This window comes from Schistocerca nitens, chromosome 3 (genome assembly GCF_023898315.1).
Source record: "Schistocerca nitens isolate TAMUIC-IGC-003100 chromosome 3, iqSchNite1.1, whole genome shotgun sequence".
NCBI lineage: Eukaryota > Metazoa > Arthropoda > Insecta > Orthoptera > Acrididae > Schistocerca > Schistocerca nitens.
In genome coordinates this window covers 872,866,721-872,885,502 of record NC_064616.1, presented here as the reverse complement: position 1 = coordinate 872,885,502, position 18,782 = coordinate 872,866,721, and the positions used below count along the sequence as shown (strand labels likewise).

Below are 18,782 nucleotides of genomic sequence, written 5' to 3'. Positions count from 1 at the left end.
AATGGGTTGGGTTGTTTGGGGAAGGAGGCCAGACAGCGAGCTCATCGGTCTCATCGGATTAGGGAAGGAAGTCGGCCGTGCCCTTTCAGAGGAACCATCCCGGCATTTGCCTGGAGTGATTTAGGGAAATCACGGAAAACCTAAATCAGGATGGCCGGACGCGGGATTGAACCGTCGTCCTCCCGAATGCGAGTCCAGTGTCTAACCACTGCACCACCTCGCTCGGTGGAACACCCAATGATGATGATGATGATGATGATAAGTTACATTGTCAAATTATTGTGTGAAGAACATATGAGAAACTGACAGCATACCCAGGAAGACACCATGCAGGCTGTTTTTGTTTGAGACTGTTAAGTCATGCAATGATCATAAATTGTTGTATAATTGATAGCACTGCCCAATGTGCAATTAGGTAACTGTACAGTGTCAAAGATTTATTTGTGTTCATCTAATTAAAATTGTATTCTAATATTAGATGCTGGAACTGATTCATGATCTAATCCATTATATTTTAATATCAGGTACTGAAAATGTGGCCCAGTCTAAAGTCAAAAAATTCTCCATGGATGAACAAACTTCTGACTCTGCACCACTGCAGCAGCACCAAGTTCAGGCAAAATGGAGAAACTTGGCTGCATATTGGTTACTTGGATTGTGCAACAATTATGGATATGTCGTCATGCTGAGTGCAGCCCATGATATTCTGAAAACGTTTGATACTAATAGCACTGTAAGTAACCACAGTTGGCTCACATGAGTCCTAACAATCTGTCTCTTTCCTTTTTTCTGTCTGTTTATTTGTACTGATTTTTTTATGATGCTGCACTCTCAGGCCAGAAAAAAAGCAAGATACACTACATTTTAACTGGTGCATTTTGTATAAAAGTTATAACAAAACTATTTCTGTGATAGAAACTTCTGGGTATAAACAATAAACAAAAAAGTATAAAGGAAACTATTTACTGGCACTTAGTTGCTGAGTGGCACATAGAGATGCATAATAGCTTAGGAAATTTAAATAGCACTTGAGCTATCAGTCTTTTTGCAATTTAACTGTTTCTACACGCACAGTTCTTGTGACACAGCTTATTTATGAGTAGTTGCCATGCTGTTGAGTGTGGGGTGAGAGAAATGGAAAGTGGCAAATAGAAACATTGTATATTGCAGTGGATGAGTATAAGTCCACTGAGGCCAGCAGGCCAGTAGTCAGCACTATTGCATCTGAAACAGATTTCATAGAAGAACTACCAGGCCTATTTGGAAAGTAAGGTCCGATCAGTCACAAAATGAAAACAGCTGTGAAAATCAAATTATTATTTATTTATTTATTTTTGCAACAATTAGCTACACCTTCCAGCTACTTCTCTACATAGTCACCACTCTGATTTAGACATTTGTTGTAGAAATGTACCAACTTTCCAATACCCTTGTCATAGAAGGAAGCTGCCTGTGCTTCCTGCCAATTCTCGATGCTGGTCTGCAGCTCATTGTCTGTGCCACAACATTGTTTTCATCGCTAGCAGTTCATGTGAGCAGAGTTGAAACTCAGGGAGAGTCAATTACGGGCACTATTGTGGGTGATCAAACACGTCCCATCAAAAATGCTGCAGGAGCATCTTTATTTCCCCTTCAGAGTGCGGCCAAGAATTGTCATGCAGAAGGAAACATGTGACATTTATGTTATGTGGGCTGCATGACATCAGGTGAAAGCACAAACCAGGCCCTCATACTTGGTAGGAGAAACTATTCTTCTAAGCATCTTTACGTGCTCACTGTGCATTCAGAACTGAAAAGAGTGACATGGCACAATCAGTGGGCATACTAGAGACAGTACCCTACACATCTGTGCAAAGCTTCATCGGGTTTCCACTGTGGTTTCCATTTCGCACTCCATCGGACCTTGCTTTCTGAATAGCCATCATATAAGAGTACAATTTATTGCACTTTAGTTACTTGACTGGTAAATTATATACCTTGGTCTTCTTAATCCATCTTATCACTCTGAAATCCTTAATAATTCGACCATTGTAGTCAGGGGAGAGTCTTCTGTCTAGAGAGAAGGCTCAGTCTTAGGTCTGCAATTGTTCCTCACATATATAAATGATCTTCTGCCTAATTTACAAGAAACAGAATTCGATGACACTAGTATTGTAATAAATCCAAGCTTACATACAGCAACATAAGAAAACAATTTTATTAAAAGTATCATTGAGTGATTTTATGCAAATAGCTTCACTCTCAATTTTTATATAAATCATTATGTTCATCTAGAGATACTATGCCAATGATAAGTGTAATGTATGGTGAGGGAATAATAAATAGATTGAAAACTTCAAAAAAATTTTAAACTGGAAAAAGCACATTTGTATCTCCTAAAAGAACTTAGTTTGGCCACATTTGTATTTGGAATCATTGCAGATCTTGCAGAGAGACAAATCAGTAAGTTGACATATTTGTATTCAATAATGGCACATGGAATGATGTTCTGGGGTAACTCATATATAAGAAAGAAAGTCTTTATTGCTCAAAAATGTGCTGTAAGAATAATATACGGTGCGTCTTGTAGACATCATTTTAAGGAGTTAGGCATTTTGACTATTGCTTCACAGTATAGTTATTCCCTCATGAATTTTATTGCAAATAATCCACTGCATATGTAGAGGAATAATGATGTACATAGTTACGATACCACAAGAAAAAATGGTGTTCATTATTTGACAAGAAGGATGCCTTTGGCACAAAAAGGAGTGCACATGCTGCAACCAAAATCTTTGATCAGTTACACAAGGATATAAGATGTCTGGAAAGTTCTGGTTGACTGGGGCAGGGGCACAGCATCATTGATGGGTATGCAAACAAAAGGTACAGACTTTTGCTAGCTTTCAGAATATACTTCCTTTATCAAGCTTGTAGGAAAAACATGAACACAAACACACATACTCACTCTCATGCATCCACCTGTGTGTGTGTTTGTGTGTGTGTGTGTGTGTGTGTGTGTGTGTGTGTGTGTTGGTACACACACATGCTCATGTTTTACCTACAAACTTGAAAAAGGAAGTACATTCCGAAAGCTAGCCAAGCTCTGTACTTTTTTGTGTACCTATCAACGATGCAGAGCTTCTGCCTTTCAGTGAGTCATCTCCTTTATTCCTGAATAATTTGATATATAATGTCTGAGAGATAGCAAAATGAAATTTGAGAACAAACTGAAAAAGTTTCTCTTTGACAATTCCTTCTATTCTATAGAAGAATTTCTGTTATTGCAATGTATAAAGGAGGGTTGGTAGCAATTATTAACTCATATCTGAATATAAAAAAAACACATTGTAAATGATCAACCTTTAGCCATATTTATAAACTAATTTATTATTTGAATGTAAAATGACTCATTCCTCATTATTACAATTTATCATGTAAATACTAGTAGAGCTCCAGTCTCAGAGCAGAGTGGAGCTCAGCAGCAGTAGCAGCACAAACAGCAGCTTATTGTTTATACACAGATTTTATCATTGGATGATTTTATAGATTCCCTGCCTCAGGAGCAGTAGTGGTGGAAAATTTGAGAGGAAACTTTGAGGATATTTCATGTAAATTTCATGGTCATGTTGTAGTATTTGGTGGAGATTTCAACTTGCCAGCTGTAGATGGGGGACTCAAGTAATCAGGTTGGGTAGTGGGGACAGGGAATCATATGAAATAGTTGTGAATGGCTTATGCAGAAACTACCTTTAGCATTTAATCAGGTAACATCTTTGATATGCTGGTAACAAACAGACCCGAATTTTTTGTCTCAGTTAGAGTAGAACAGGAAATCAGTGATCATACAACCATTACAGAACAACTGAATGTGACTGTAAATAGGAATACAAAGGTAGGCAGCAAGAGTGACAAGAAACAGATTTCAGATTACCTGAGTGGTTGGTTGGTTGGTTGGTTTTGGGGAAGGAGACCAGACAGCGTGGTCATCGGTCTCATCGGATTAGGGAAGGATGGGGAAGGAAGTCGGCCGTGCCCTTTCAGATGAACCATCCCGGCATTTGCCTGGAGTGATTTAGGGAAATCACGGAAAACCTAAATCAGGATGGCCGGACGCGGGATTGAACCGTCGTCCTCCTGAATGCGAGTCCAGTGTCTAACCACTTACCTGAGTGGTTAGCATGAAAATTTCATCTCCATTACTAACAACATTGAGTATCAATGGACAAAGTTCAAGAGAATTGTACAATATGCTTCAGACAGTTATGTGCCCAGAAAAGTTGTGAGGGAGGAATCAGACCAGCTGTGGCTCAAGGGTCATTTTAGGAAGCTGCTACAAAAGAAAAGCAAGCTTCACTCCAAATTTAAACATAGCCAAACCTTAACAAGCAAACAAAAATTAAATGAAGACGAAATTAGCCCAAGGATAGCCAGTCGTTAAGCATTCAGTGAATTTGAAAGTAAAATTCTATCTGCCAACTTGACAGAAAAACCTACAAAGTTTTGGTCATATGTTAAAGATGTAAAGAACAAATGGAAAAAACTCAGAGGTATCGTAAAGTATGCCCTAGACAAGTATGTCCTGAATAAGGTTTTAAGGGATCGGAAAGATTCACCCTGGTTTAATAGTCATGTTAGAAAAGCACTACTTAAACAAAGAGCACTTCATCACAGATTCAAGAGAAAGAAAAGCTAGCTGACAAACAAAAGCTGAACGAAACAAAAATGAGTGTAAGGAGATCAATGAGAGAAGCATTCAATGATTTTGAAAGTAAGACATTGTCAACTGACTTGAGAAAAATCCTAAGAGATTTTGGTCATACATAAAATTAGTAAGTGGGTCAAAATCATTTATTCATTCTCTCAGCGTCCACACCAGCACCAAAATGGAAGATAACACAGAGGAGGCCAAAATACTGAATTCGGTCGTCTGAAGTTGTTTCACTGTGGAAAATTGTAACACTGCCCCTCCTTTCAGTTGTCGTGTGAACATCGAAATGGCAGACATTGAGATAACCGATTGCAGAATTGAAAAGCAGCTACGATTGCTTAGTAGTGGAAAGGCTTCAGGACCAGATGAGATACCTATAAGATTCTATAAATATTATGCAAAAGAACTTGCTCCCTTTCTAGCAGTAATTTGTCATAGATCACTTGAGCAACAAAAGGTACCAAATGACTGAAAAAAGTGCAGGTCATTCCCGTTTTTAAGAGAGGTTGTAAGACCAATCCACACAATTATAGACCTATATCATTCACGTCAATCTGTTGTAGAATTATGGAACATGTTTTATGCTCAAGAATTATGACTTTCTTGGGAAATGAACATCTCCTCTGTCAAAATCAACATGCATTCTGCAAACAGAGATCCTGTGAAACTCAGCTTGCTCTGTTCCTCAGTGAGATCCACAGTGCATGGGCAACTGCCCTCAGGTTGATGCCACGTTCCTTGGTTTCAGTAAGGCATTTGACACCGTCCCGCATTGCTGTTTAATCAAAAAAATATTAGCTTATGGAGTATCGGAGCAGACCTGTGATTGGATTCAAGACTTCCTTGCAGATAGAACTCAACACATTGCTCTTAACAGAACTAAATTGACAAAGGCAAAGGTAACATCCAGAGTACCACAGGGAAGTGTGATAGGACCATTGCTGTTTACGATATATGTAAATGATCTAATAGAAACCGTGGGATGCTCTTTAAGGCTATTTGCAGATGACACAATTGTTTATACCAAAATAGCAACGCCAGAAGATAGTAAGAATTTGCAATACATCCTGCAGAGAATTGATGAATGGTGCAGCCTCTGGCAGTTGACCCTGAATGTGAATAAATGTAACATATTGTGGATACATAGGAAAAGAAATCTGCTACTGTATAACCGCATTATTGATGACAAACAGCTGGAGACAGTGTCTGCTGTAAAATATCTAGGCATAACTATCCAGAGTGATCTTAAGTGGAATGACCATACAAAACAGATAGTGGGAAAAGCAGACACCAGACTCAGATTCATCGGAAGAATCTTATGGAAATGTAACTCATTCACAAAAGAAGTGGCTTATAAGGTGCTTGTTTGCCCAATTCTTGAGTATTGTTCATCTATCTGGGATCCCTGTCAGGTAGGACTGATAGAGGAGACAGAGAAGATCCAACAAAGTGCAGCGTGTTTCGTCGCGGGATCATTTAGTTGGCGAGGGAGCATTACGGAGATGCTAAATAAACTCCACTGGCAGATGTTACAGATGAGACATTAGAGGCAATACAGAGGGTTACTGACAATCATTCTTCCCACACACTATTCACGAGTGGAACAGGGTTGGAGGGATAAGATAGTGGTACCAAACGTACTCTCCGCCACACAACATTAGGTGGTTTGCGGAGTATGATGGAGATGTAGATGTAAATTGATTGAAGCCATCTGTCCAGACACTCTGTGAACATATTGTCAGTGAAACAGAGGAAGACTCAGAAAAGGCTGAAATACTAAATTCTTTTTCAAAACCTGCTTCACAGAGGAAGATCACATTGTAGTACCTTTTTTAAATCATCACACAAATGACAAAAAGGCTGATATCAAAATAAATGACCATGGTATAGGAAAGCAACTGAAATTGGTCAGCAGAGGAGAGGCCACTGGACCTGATGGGACACCAGTATGATTCAACATAGAGAATGCAAAAGAACTTGTCTCTCTTCTTAGCAGCAGTGTACCATAGGTCTCTGGAGGACTGAAGTGTTTCTGATTATTGGAAAACAGTACAGGTTATTCCCTTTTCCAAAAATGGTCATTAGACGTGTGCACAAAACGATAGGCCCACATCTCTGATGTTGGTCAGTTTTAGAATTTGGAAAATGTTTTATACTCGCATATTATGCAGGATGGGCAAGTATGGATCATTAAGTGGAGATTCGGGATAGTTGCTTGATACGACACAACAAGTAAAAACCTGGTAGAAACCCTAGTAGGTCTTTATTCACTATAAAGGGGTACAGACAGTGCACCCAGAGCAGTCACCATTCTTTTGGAGGAGGCCACTCCAGTGGAGAGGAACATGTTAGCAGATTGGAAGGCAGAAACGAAGAGAGTGAAATGTCTCACCCGCACCTGAGACCCCACATGATTCATCCCTGTAGCTCTGTTGGTCCAAGAATGCAACTGATGCTCTACCAAGGCATCAGTCTGTCAGCAATCCACACCATATGAATCACGATTAGGCCAGCATCACGTGCTGGGACTGTGGACAGCAAGCAATTCAGAGTGCAAAAGCTGAATTTAAAAAAAATTACAATTTTACAATAATTCATTGTTTTCTCTCCAAATGGGTGGCTCCTGCCCAATATTATGACATTTCTGGAAATCAAATATGTCCTGCGTAGGAATCAACTTGGGTTCCAAAAACAACAATTGTGTGAAACCAGCTTGCTCTGTTTATCCACAAGACCCAGAAGGCGTTAGATTCCTTCTTGCTTGACTTCCATGGGGTATTCAGTTGCCACCTAATGAACAAAATATGAGCATACAAAATATCAGTCCAAGTTTGTGACTGGACTGAAGAGTTTCTTGTAAACAGAACTCAGTGTGCCATTCTCAATGGAGAGGAGTCATCAGATGTAAAAGTGACTTTAGGCATACCCCAAGGGAGTTTTATAAGTTCGTTACATTGACAATACTTGTAAGTGACATAGTAGACAACATTAGAAGCTCCCTAAGGCTTTTTGCAGGTTATGTTGTCGGATAAAAACAGTTGCAATACTAGAAAATTGTAGCAAAATGCCGGAAGACCTGCAGAGGATTGATGATTGGTGCATGGATTGGTGGTTGACGCTCAGCACAAGCAAATGTAATGTGTTGTGCATGATTAGGCAGAAAGATCATTATTGTATGAATACATGGTTGTGGAACAATCACATGAAGCAATCACATCCATAAACTGCTTGGTGTATGCATATGGAGTAATTTAAAATGGAACGACCACATAAAACTAATGACAGTCCAGGCAGATGCCAGACTAAGATTCATTGGAAGAATCTTCAGGAAGTAAAGAACATCTACAAAGGGGGTAACTTACAAGACCCTCATTCAACCAATACTTCAATATTTCTCATCAGTCTGGGATTCATACCAGATAGGATTGATAGAAGAAATGGAGAAAATGTAAAGAAGAAGAAGAGAAAATTTTGTTATAGGTTCATTTGGCAAGCGTGAAAGTGTGAAAGAGATGCTCAGCCATTTCCAGTGGCAGACACTGCAAGAGAGGCTTTCCGCATCATGGTGTGGTATACTGTTAAATTTCTGAGAGTGTACTTTCATAGAAGAGTCAATGTTTATATTACTTCTTCCTACGTATATGTTGTGAAAAGACCATGAGGGTGAAATTAGATTAAATTAAATTAGATTAAATTTCTGAGAGTGTATTTTCGTAGAAGAGTCAATGATTATAGTTCTTCTTCCTATGTATATGTTGTGAAAAGACCATGAGGGTGAAATTAGAGAGATTAGAGTCGACACAGAGACTTGCCAGCAATTGCTCTTCCTGTGAACCATTTGCAAATGGAACAGGGAAGGGTGGAAGTAACAGTGGTACACAGACTGCCCTCCGTTAAACATTGCAAGGTGGATTGCAGAGTATAAATGTAGATGTAGATGATCTGTGTAACATGACAGAACTATCTAATTAATTAAAAGAAAAAACCCATTTGCATCATCTATGTACATTGTCTTTGCATGGCTGTGTATACTTTAGCATAACATCTTTGCAACAGTGTTTCCATAGTCCTATGCCCAGAGTGAACATGGTATGGCCATAATATATATTCTGAGTGCAATGGTACATGAACTATATGTAATTTTGAAAACTTTGATTTGCACCCACACTAATGGTGCTAGCAATATGAATTTTATGACAACTGCACCATGAGCATTCTGAAAGACAATGGCAGTGGTTGCTATTTAAATATATATACAGATCCAGAGACTTATATGGCATAATGGACAATCAATTAATGGTTTATAAAGTAAGTTGTATTAATGACTTGTTATTATGTATCACTTTTAACTAATTCCTCGTACAATGAAGTGTGGTACTTGGGTTTAATAAGATGCTTGCTAATGATGTAAGATCGCAATTGTGCAGTCATAGATGAGTAAAGAAAGGAATGACAGCTGTAGGCAACATAATTTCATACAAACAATTATTTTTATTCTGATGTAACTTGAGAATCCCCAAGGGGCAAAAAATAACTAATTGCTAATAATGAAATAAAGTATTTATTTCAAAATAAAGGAACAATCTGCACAGAAGTGAATTCTTTTAAAAATTTTAATGAAACTAAAGTTATTGTATTTAAGGGAAAGGAAATTATAAGATTAAAAATATGCTGAGGTGACACCTATGCCAGACAAATATCAGACTTTAGTTGTGTCAACTGCAATATAACATATAAATACAACAGAGGCATCAAGAGAAAGTTAGCCAGGTGCTCACAGAGGTGTGCCAAAATCAGAACAACAGTGTTGGAAAACTGTCTTGTGGAGACCCATTGAAATCATACAAGTGAACTAGATAAAGAAGGAGTAGCACCATATCTACAGGAAAAATGTGAAAAATTTCACTATAGGCAGGAGTATGTAGAATAACCATAACTCAAGTTTAGAAGAATAATTTACCAAGCACTTGCTAGATATGTACAATGAGAGGCAAAACGATTCCCCGGCACGAATAATTTAGAGTCGAAGTTCAGAAGTGCCTTGTTCACAACTGTGCTGGTCTGCGAACTTCAGCTTCCTGCTTACATCATCAAGTAGAAGCAATATGATATTCCGGATACAGTATATGTTGAGATTCATTTGCAGTTTAACTCATCATATAATTTCTTATGAAAATCATTATTTGAACATGTAGAAACAGTTGAAGTGTAAGAACCTCCACATCAGTAGAAATACTACAAGGATGAGTGTCTCACATCTGTTTCAATGGCTAGTGGATAGGCTGACAGTTTATGAATGTAAAGGATGAGCGTTTGAATCTAACTGGAGTCAGTTGTCTTTCTTTATTTTTTATTTAGACATGTGCAGGTAATACTTTAAACCTCAATTCAGTACAAATTGTGCAATTGTTGGCTTTTCAGGGTTACACATTCTTTCAAAAGATTTCTTTTTGTAATAGTCTAATCTTTAAACAAACAGACAAATGGTCATAAGAAAGGTATTGAAAATGGATGTAAGAAGTTTTAGCATATTGCAGCCCCGTCAGTAACTGTGATAGACTAATATTTTGAGGAATCAGCCTCAGTTGCACAAATTTTCTGGTCTTTACCAGGTTTTGGCTAAATTAATCTAGCCTTCTTCAGAAGCATAAAATTACTATAAAATGCCAGAGTAAGGCACAGTCAACATTAAAATTAAAATCTATAGTACCATGGTACCATGTCAAATAAAACTACTTACCTGAAGTCCAGCCCCGGCATCTCTTCACCACATGGTCAGTTGGCAGCAGCAACTAATGTTGGCACTGACAGTTGCACATGGAATTCTGGTACCATGGTACCAAGGTACTATAGTTTTTAATTTTAATCTTGACTGTGCCTTATTCTGGCATGTTATAGTAATTTTATGCTTCTGAAGAAGGCTAGATTAATTTAACCGAAACCTGGTAAAGACCAGAAAATTTGTGCAAATGAGGCTAATTCCTCAAAATATTAGAAAATGGATGTATTGATTTGTAATTACTTTGACTGCCACCTGGTGTCTATACAGTTTTCAGCTAAGAGAAACATATCGTCTGATTGGCTTGCATCATAGGTCTGCTTCAAAATGACCAATGTGAATGTTCACGAACAAATAATTTCTCTCTTTGAAAACAATGTTAGTGCATCTGAGGCAGGCTGTCATTATGGTGTTGATGCTTCCTCAGCAGGGAGATAGATTAGACGATTTAGAGATAATGGTGAGGTAGTGAGACACCAATACATGGAAGACCGTGAGTCACCACACAGTGAAAAGATGAAGAATTGGTCAGGCTGGCCTAGAATGCTCCTTGGTCACTCATACAGGAACTAAGGAGAGCTTCACATTTCCTGGACCCAGGCAAACTTTTTTTCCTCTCATTGTATCTAATGGTATTATTGATGTTGTATATAAGGTTATAGATAGAGAGATGCTGAAGGAAATACCTTTGGCTGTCAAAGGGACAATGTGTGTTGCTAAAGAAAATGTATTTGCCTGTCAAAAGGATAATGTGTGAACCTTTGAATGACTATAGTGGAATCTTATTGAAAGACCTTGCATGAAAAAATTACAGACATAAGTAAAACCACATTAGCGTCCAAACACTCGTGGATTGCACAGAAACTGATATTCATGGCAGCTAACCAAAAATAGAAATGCTGGAATACTGAACCAGTTTAATTCTTGAACAACTGTCCAATAAAAAATGATTTTCATACAGCAGAAGTGGTTTCCTAATTTCCACGATACATATTCACAGCTGTTATTGACTTCACTATATAGTCTCTTGCACAACTGCAAAGGTGAGTGGGTATTAGTGTCAGTGGCAGTTAGAAACAGCGGAAACTGCTGAAATTAAACAAAGCTCCAGGGCACAAAGGAATCCCTGTCAGATCTATATACAGAATTTGCATCTTCTTTTAACAACAAAATAACAGATACCTCAAACAAAAAGATTTGCCCAGCAGTTGGAAGAGAGCACTGGTTGCACCTGTCTACAAGAAGAGTGGTTGAAGTGATCCACAAAACTATCATCCAATATCTTTGACTACCATCTGTCATAGAATCTTAGAATGTATTCCAAGCTGGAATGTAATGGCTGAACCATCTTCTTTGTGTGGAGAATGAGTGTGTACCTAAACAAGCTGTCAAGTACTGACCAATATGGTAAAGATGTTCAGAAATACCGAGAAAGAAGTGGACTGATGGACTAAAATATATCCATAGATCTAACCCATGATGGTGCTGGCAGTGGCAGCAGCGACAAGAACAATGGCAATGACGATGGCGGCTGCTGCTGCTGGTGCTGCTGCTGCTACTCCTACTACTACTACTACTACTACTACTAATAATAATAATAAAACTATATGTTAACTTGTTTAATTATTTTAACATGTCCTTAGAATGTAAGAGAGTATTTTTGTAGGTCCTGTATGTCCCCAAGTATGACCCAGAGGGGGAACTAGCTCTCACATTTTTAATGAGCAGTGGTCTCATTTTAGAAATATTGTAGTCTGGTTAATTAACTATTAAGTTTGGCAATATGTTGACCAGTTAAATTAATTGCCACTTTTGTCTCAAGGCTTTCTTTTGTGTACAGTGATACTAAAAAAAAATCGAATTTTGGCATGCAGACTTTCCAGGTAATAGCAACTTCTGCAGCACCTTCTGGCCATGAAATCTTGCAACTGTCTTTCAGCTATATTAGACTGTTCAACGAGACACTTTTGTCTTATTAAGCTTACCTGTGTGGTTCGTGTTAGTTGTCAGGCTCATACTACAGTTTTTGCCCCTTATGTTGGGTCCAGTACGGCTGCTTAATTTGTCCATGTAAGGGTTCTCAAGCTTTAATCTTGAGTGTGTCTTGAGAGACTGCTGTCTCATCATGGTGTGAGACTGTTTTCTAAGTTAAATTACTAGAGTAATTAGTGTAGCCAAAGTCACAATGTGCAGCCATCACCAGTGGACATTGTAACCTGCTGAAGACCAGTTTTTCAGTTAAAATCTGCTGGCTGCAATCTGCCTAACCATGGAAGTTCTGGTCCCTGGTCCCTTTTCTGGTGGCAGTATACTTGGGTCTGACTTAATTTTGTTGTCATCTTTGACATTCCAAATACTGTCAAGAGAATTACATTGAAAGAGTCATTATTTAATGATTTTACACCTCTCATTAATATCTGTATATACCTTAGTATTAGCACAGGATCTGTGTGTCACTTATTACACGTGGCTTATATTGCGTCTTAATCTTACAGGTGCAAGAGCCATCAAATGCTACGTCTTCAGATGTCAGTCAGTCTCGTGATTGCAACGAGATTTCAACAGCAGCTATTTTATTAGCTGATATATTGCCAGCTCTTTTTGTCAAACTGATTGCACCATTTCTTCCATTCTATGTTCAGTAAGTATATTGTGTTATTGCTTTCCAAGATACTTAAAAGTTAACTTTTGCAGTCTCTGAATTCTTGTCATAATACCAGAATTTAATGGAGTTAATCAGAATTCAGCAGACTGACACCTCATGGAATACGTTTGATGTTCATTGAGCAGTGGTCGGATTAAGTACATGTAAGTTAGCAGACAGACAGTAACATTACTGGGACAAAAAATTACTGGAGTGAGGTAAATTTCCAAATGAGACAAGTGATCTTGAAACTTGTCACATTGTAATAAATGTCCAAGTAGTTATGGAAAATGTAGCTACAAAATATATTCATAAACAGTGTGGCTGTAGACCCAAATAGTATTAAATAAAGTAAGTAAACTATGCTACTCCCTTTCTCTCATTCCTTTTTTACTCCGATTTGTTTGCAAGTCCTCTTCATCTTACTGTAGCCCTAATTGAATCACTCTTTTTGTATGATATTTTCTTTAGTTGATTTTATTTTTCATTCACACTATTCATTCTTTTCATACACAGTGTCAGTACTGTTCAATGCCAAATGTGACTTTCTGAACAGACAGTCTGCAGAGAATGTCTAAGCAGTATGTTGGGATAATATATTCTTCCATGGACTCCATCCATGCAGGTTTTGGACTTTTATGACTAATTGTGACATGTGCTTCAAGGTGTTGATGAGACCCAGCAAGCAAAGTTTTTTCCATCAAATTGCAAAAGGAAACTTTTATCCTCACATGAAGTGTGCGGTGAAATAAACCTTTCCCACTGATTAAAACTGTGTGATAGTAGTGCTTGAATATGGATTGTTGCCTTCAGTGAACAGTTCTCAAATGAAGGAGTGTGTGCCATGGAAATCAGAGATGTGGCACACAATTTTAATCTATAAGGAAAATTCATTTTTTGAAATTTTTGTCCTGAAAAGAGCTTAGATCTCTATTAAACCCTTTCTTTTAGGCACCAAAGAATCCTTAGCCTTGGACCTAAGTACTCAAGAGAGGACACAGTGATATGTTGTAGTTTACTGTCTTTTTTTTCAAATAGCTATGTCTCAAGATGATGAAATTGTACATGTGTGTTCCAGAGGGTACGTGGTATACCCCATTCATTATGACCTTATCCTATTCCATTTCCAGATAGTGTACAGGAAGATAAACAGCATATTCGCCTTTATGTGAACCCAAATATATTAGCTTTGGTGCCACATATATAGTCCAAAACTTATCATTCACGTCAACTTTTTTTTCTTTTAATATGTGTAAAAGTACTGCATATTAAACAGAAATTTACATATTCATTTTCTCTGGCAAACAACTGTTTCCAAGTTGTTATACTGAAACTGTAGTGACACATTGATCTCCTGGGGATATTGAAATTACCTTCCAGCTGTTTAGATCACATGAGGTCAATGTGTAACCGTATGATTTATTTCATCTGAGTGCATTTGCCGTTAGCTCTGTGTGGAGTGGAGTACATTAGTTGCAGATTGCTTATGGATTTAGAAAATTGAATGGAGAGATACTCTGTTTCCTTGAGATGGGTAATAAAATGGTATCGGCAAGTAGCAATAGGTATAGTGGGTAGTCAGCTGTAGCAAATGTTGTACATATTTGTGATTAACTTGGAAACAGAAACACATCTCTTACCCAATTAAAATGACACATTGTTTAACAGCAAACGTGTTTCAGTATCAGTGACCTTGATATTCCTACATATATATAGCAGGGAATAGTCCACTGCCTGGAAGATGTTAGTGGATAGGGAAGATAGAGGTGCTGTAAGTGCATTAAGTTATTAGCCTTGAACCAGGGAGGTTATATACCATGAACAAAACTTCACACTTTTAAGTTTAAATGTCCAGCCTATAAGAAATAATGTTATTCATGTCGATTCTACAGTGTGCAATTAGAAAGATGACACAATTCAAAATATTTTTTCTGAATAACTTCATTTAATATTTTTTGTTTCTAATTCTTATGTTAAATCTCATTTGGAACAGTTATCACAAGTTAAGTGCTTTATAATCAGTCAATATTGTCTCTCAAATTTGGGGGCAGGGAGGGGGGGGGGAGATAATAGGCATGTGTGAGATAGGGAGTTGAGGCAAATGGAAGACAGGGTTGAGGCTAAGGATTTTATGGGAATGAAGGGTATGTTACAGGGAGAGAACCCAGCTGTAAACTTACGTTAGTGGGAATTATCCAGATGGCATGGGCTTTGAAATTTGTTGCAAGCCTGATAAACTGCAATGAGGCACAGACCATGTGATGTCACATTGGACCCGCAATTTTTCAGACCAAGTACAATTCCATGGCATACGAACATTGTAAACAAATTGACAGGGCTGTAAATATCAAATGTCATATCATTGTGACACCATGAGGCCCAGTATGTGGAAAGTATATATGAATTCAGTATAGATTCACACAAGTTACTCACTGTCTTCCCCCCACCCTGCCCCTCCCCACCAAACGCGCGCGCACACACACACACACACACACACACACACACACACACACACACACACACCTTAACTTGTATGAAAAAGTGTGCTGCTTGTAAAATCTTAAAGCAATCCTATTCATTTGAATAAAGCCTTTCTTTCTTAATGTGTGACTAGAATATGTTGAGCATGTATGTAACATTCTCTGTCAAGCTAACAGACCTATGACAATTTGTGCAACTCTTACTTGAGGTTTTGTTGTTATTTTCTGTTACAAGACAGGCTGGGGATTTTCTTTGCCTGGGCACTGGGTGTTTGTGTTGTCCTCCTCCTCCTCTTCATCATCATCATCATCATCATCATCATCACCACCACCACCGCCACTTATGACAGTGGCTAGATTGGATTGTGTAAAAATTGGGACTTTGTACAGGCGCTGATGACTGCGCAGTTGAGTGCCCCACAAACCAAATATCATCGTCACCATCCTCATCTGTTGTATTTGTATTGTATTTGTATTTATTTATTTATCCTGTGGATCACATATTGTACAAAGTACACATGATATAGGACAAGTCATTATTCTTAACAAATATGTAGTTTGGAGAAAAAAAATAGGCAATGGACTGCCATTTAAAAAAATGTACACAAAATTGTTCATTGATGAATATAGTAACTTCACATACAGAGAATACAAACAATTTACATGGGGAACTAAGAAACATGTAGGCAATGTAGTGCTACTTTAAATTTACACAAATAATCACTGAGATTACAGAATAGTGAAAATGTCAACTGGAAAAACAACAGAAGGACAATGTCATTTAAAAACTACATTAAACATGAAATTAACATTGAGATTTCACAGACAATTAAGTTTTAATACTAATAGAATGTGTACTTGTACATTCACAAAGTGAGTTAAAAATTTTGGTTGGTTGGTTGGTTTTGGGGAAGGAGACCAGACAGCGGGTTCATCGGTCTCATCGGATTAGGGAAGGATGGGGAAGGAAGTCGGCCGTGCCCTTTCAGAGGAACCATCCCGGCATTTGCCTGGAGTGATTTAGGGAAATCACGGAAAACCTAAATCAGGATGGCCGGACGCGGGATTGAACCGTCGTCCTCCCGAATGCGAGTCCAGTGTCTTACCACTGCGCCACCTCGCTCGGTCTAAAAATTTCAGGAAGTGAAACTGAAACATAGTTGCGTGTAGTAGAAATTAGGTTATTATTTTGCCTACAGAATGTTTTACTCTAATCACAGTATTTTACAAAGGAACTTTATAATTTTTAATTTCCAGGAATTCTTGTACTGAATAGAAACAGTGCTTTGTCAGAAATGCCTTTAGTTTATTTTTAAATATTGGATCTGGAGCAGTTTTTATTTGTTCTGGAATTTTATTGTGTAATACGACACTCAGATGAGTTATATATTTTTGGTATGATGATGTCCTTGAAAAAAATTGATGGATATTAGATTGCCCTCTGGTATAATGAGCGTGTATATCATTGTTTTGGATTAATTTGCCTGTTCTTGAGAGGTATTCCCTGGTGAATAGGATTGTTTCTTGAATGAATAGGGATGGGATTCTTAGAACATTAAGTTTTTTAAATTGACATTTACGGGATTCCAGCTTTTTGAGGCCATAGATTATCCTCAGTGCTCTTTTTCGTAGTTTAAATATATTTGTGCTGTGAGTTGAATTTCCCCAAAAGATGATTCCATAGCGGAGCAATGAGTGGAACTGCACATGGTATGCTTGCATTAGTGTGGATTTACTTGTAGTAGATTTTAATATTCTTAGTCCATAGCACAATGATGAGAGTTTCTTTGATAAGTTGTTTATATGTGTGTCCCATTTTAAATTTTGTTGGACCCATAGACCCAAAAATTTTGTTGCATTTACATTTTCAACTTTATCATTATTTAACTTTACTTGGATAGTTTTTTGATTGGATGTGGGAATTAGATGGAAGTTGATACATACAGTTTTCCCACTATTAACAATTAGGCCATTTTTGTTAAACCACTCAGAAAGTTTTTTCATAGAGTTATCAGATATTGTCTGAAGGGATTCAGGGCTAGATCCAGTCAACACTATGCTTGTATCATCAGCAAACAGGATAGTTTTTTGTGGGCTCATACGTTCAACAAGATCATCTATGTAAATGAGGAAAAGTAATGGCCCTAGAACAGAACCCTGGGGAAAACCATATCTTATTGTTCTTTCCTCCGAGAGGAAAACTGTGTTATTTATTTTATTCTGTACATTAATATCGTATTGAAGTGATACCTTCTGTCTGCAGTTTTGTAGGTAAGAGCATAGCCAGTTGTGAGCCACACCTCTTATTCCTCTTCTTTCCAATTTAGCAAGCAGTATTTTATGATCTAGTACATCAAAGGCTTTAGAGAGATCTAAGAAGATACCTGCAACTATATTATGTTGGTCAATTGATTTCAGTATGTGGTCCAACAGTTCAAAAATTGCTGTCTGGGTGGATAAAGATTTACTAAAACCATGTTGTTGAATGCTGATTGGTGCGTGGTTTTTTACGAAATTTATAAGCCTGTCATAAAAAAGTTTTTCCAGGATTTTTGAAAAGATGCTTAATATGGATAATGGTCTATAATTGGATACTAAATAAGGGGAACCTTTCTTTAGTAATGGTGAGACTTCAGCTATTTTGAGAGCATCTGGAAAAATGCCAGTTTTTAATGATTGGTTGTAGATGGTTGATAATGGCTTTACTATATGAGGAGCACACACCTTTAATATGAGGTCAGGTACTTCATCATAGCCACTAGAGATTTTATTGCGTAACAATTTTATTATGTTCATAATTTCATCAGGGTTTGTTTCATAAACAAACATTGTAGCATTAGTGCTGTTTGACGTATTGGTGGAATTGAAGAACGATACCTTGCAGTTTGCCTGAATGAGATCTTCTGCTAGTGAGGTGAAATATTCATTGAACTTGTTTACAACTGTGTATGGATCTGTGACCTTAGAGTCATTAAGTGTTAGAGAAATGTTTTCCTTTTTAGGTGTTGAACTAAAAGTTTCTTTTTTAATAACTTTCCACATAGCTTTCATTTTGTTTGAAGAGTTTCTTATGAATTTGTCATTCCATAAAAGTTTTGCCTGTCTAATCACTCTAAGATAAGTTTTTATGTAGGCTTTACAATAGTCAGAAAATTCTTCAGTGACTATGTATTTTTTGGAGCAATATTG

The 18,782-nt window shown here is 37.6% G+C and overlaps 1 protein-coding gene across 9 annotated transcripts in view; it reads left to right on the top strand.

Annotated features, from left to right (window-relative positions):
* Positions 1-18,782, top strand: part of LOC126248911 (battenin) — a 247,016-nt gene that overhangs the window by 184,805 nt on the left and 43,429 nt on the right. For all 9 annotated transcript variants that reach the window (XM_049950390.1, XM_049950391.1, XM_049950394.1 and 6 more), the window contains 2 exons: positions 525-733; positions 12,965-13,110. In XM_049950390.1, the coding sequence (XP_049806347.1) occupies positions 525-733; positions 12,965-13,110 (355 nt within the window). The remainder of the gene's footprint in view (positions 1-524; positions 734-12,964; positions 13,111-18,782) is intronic.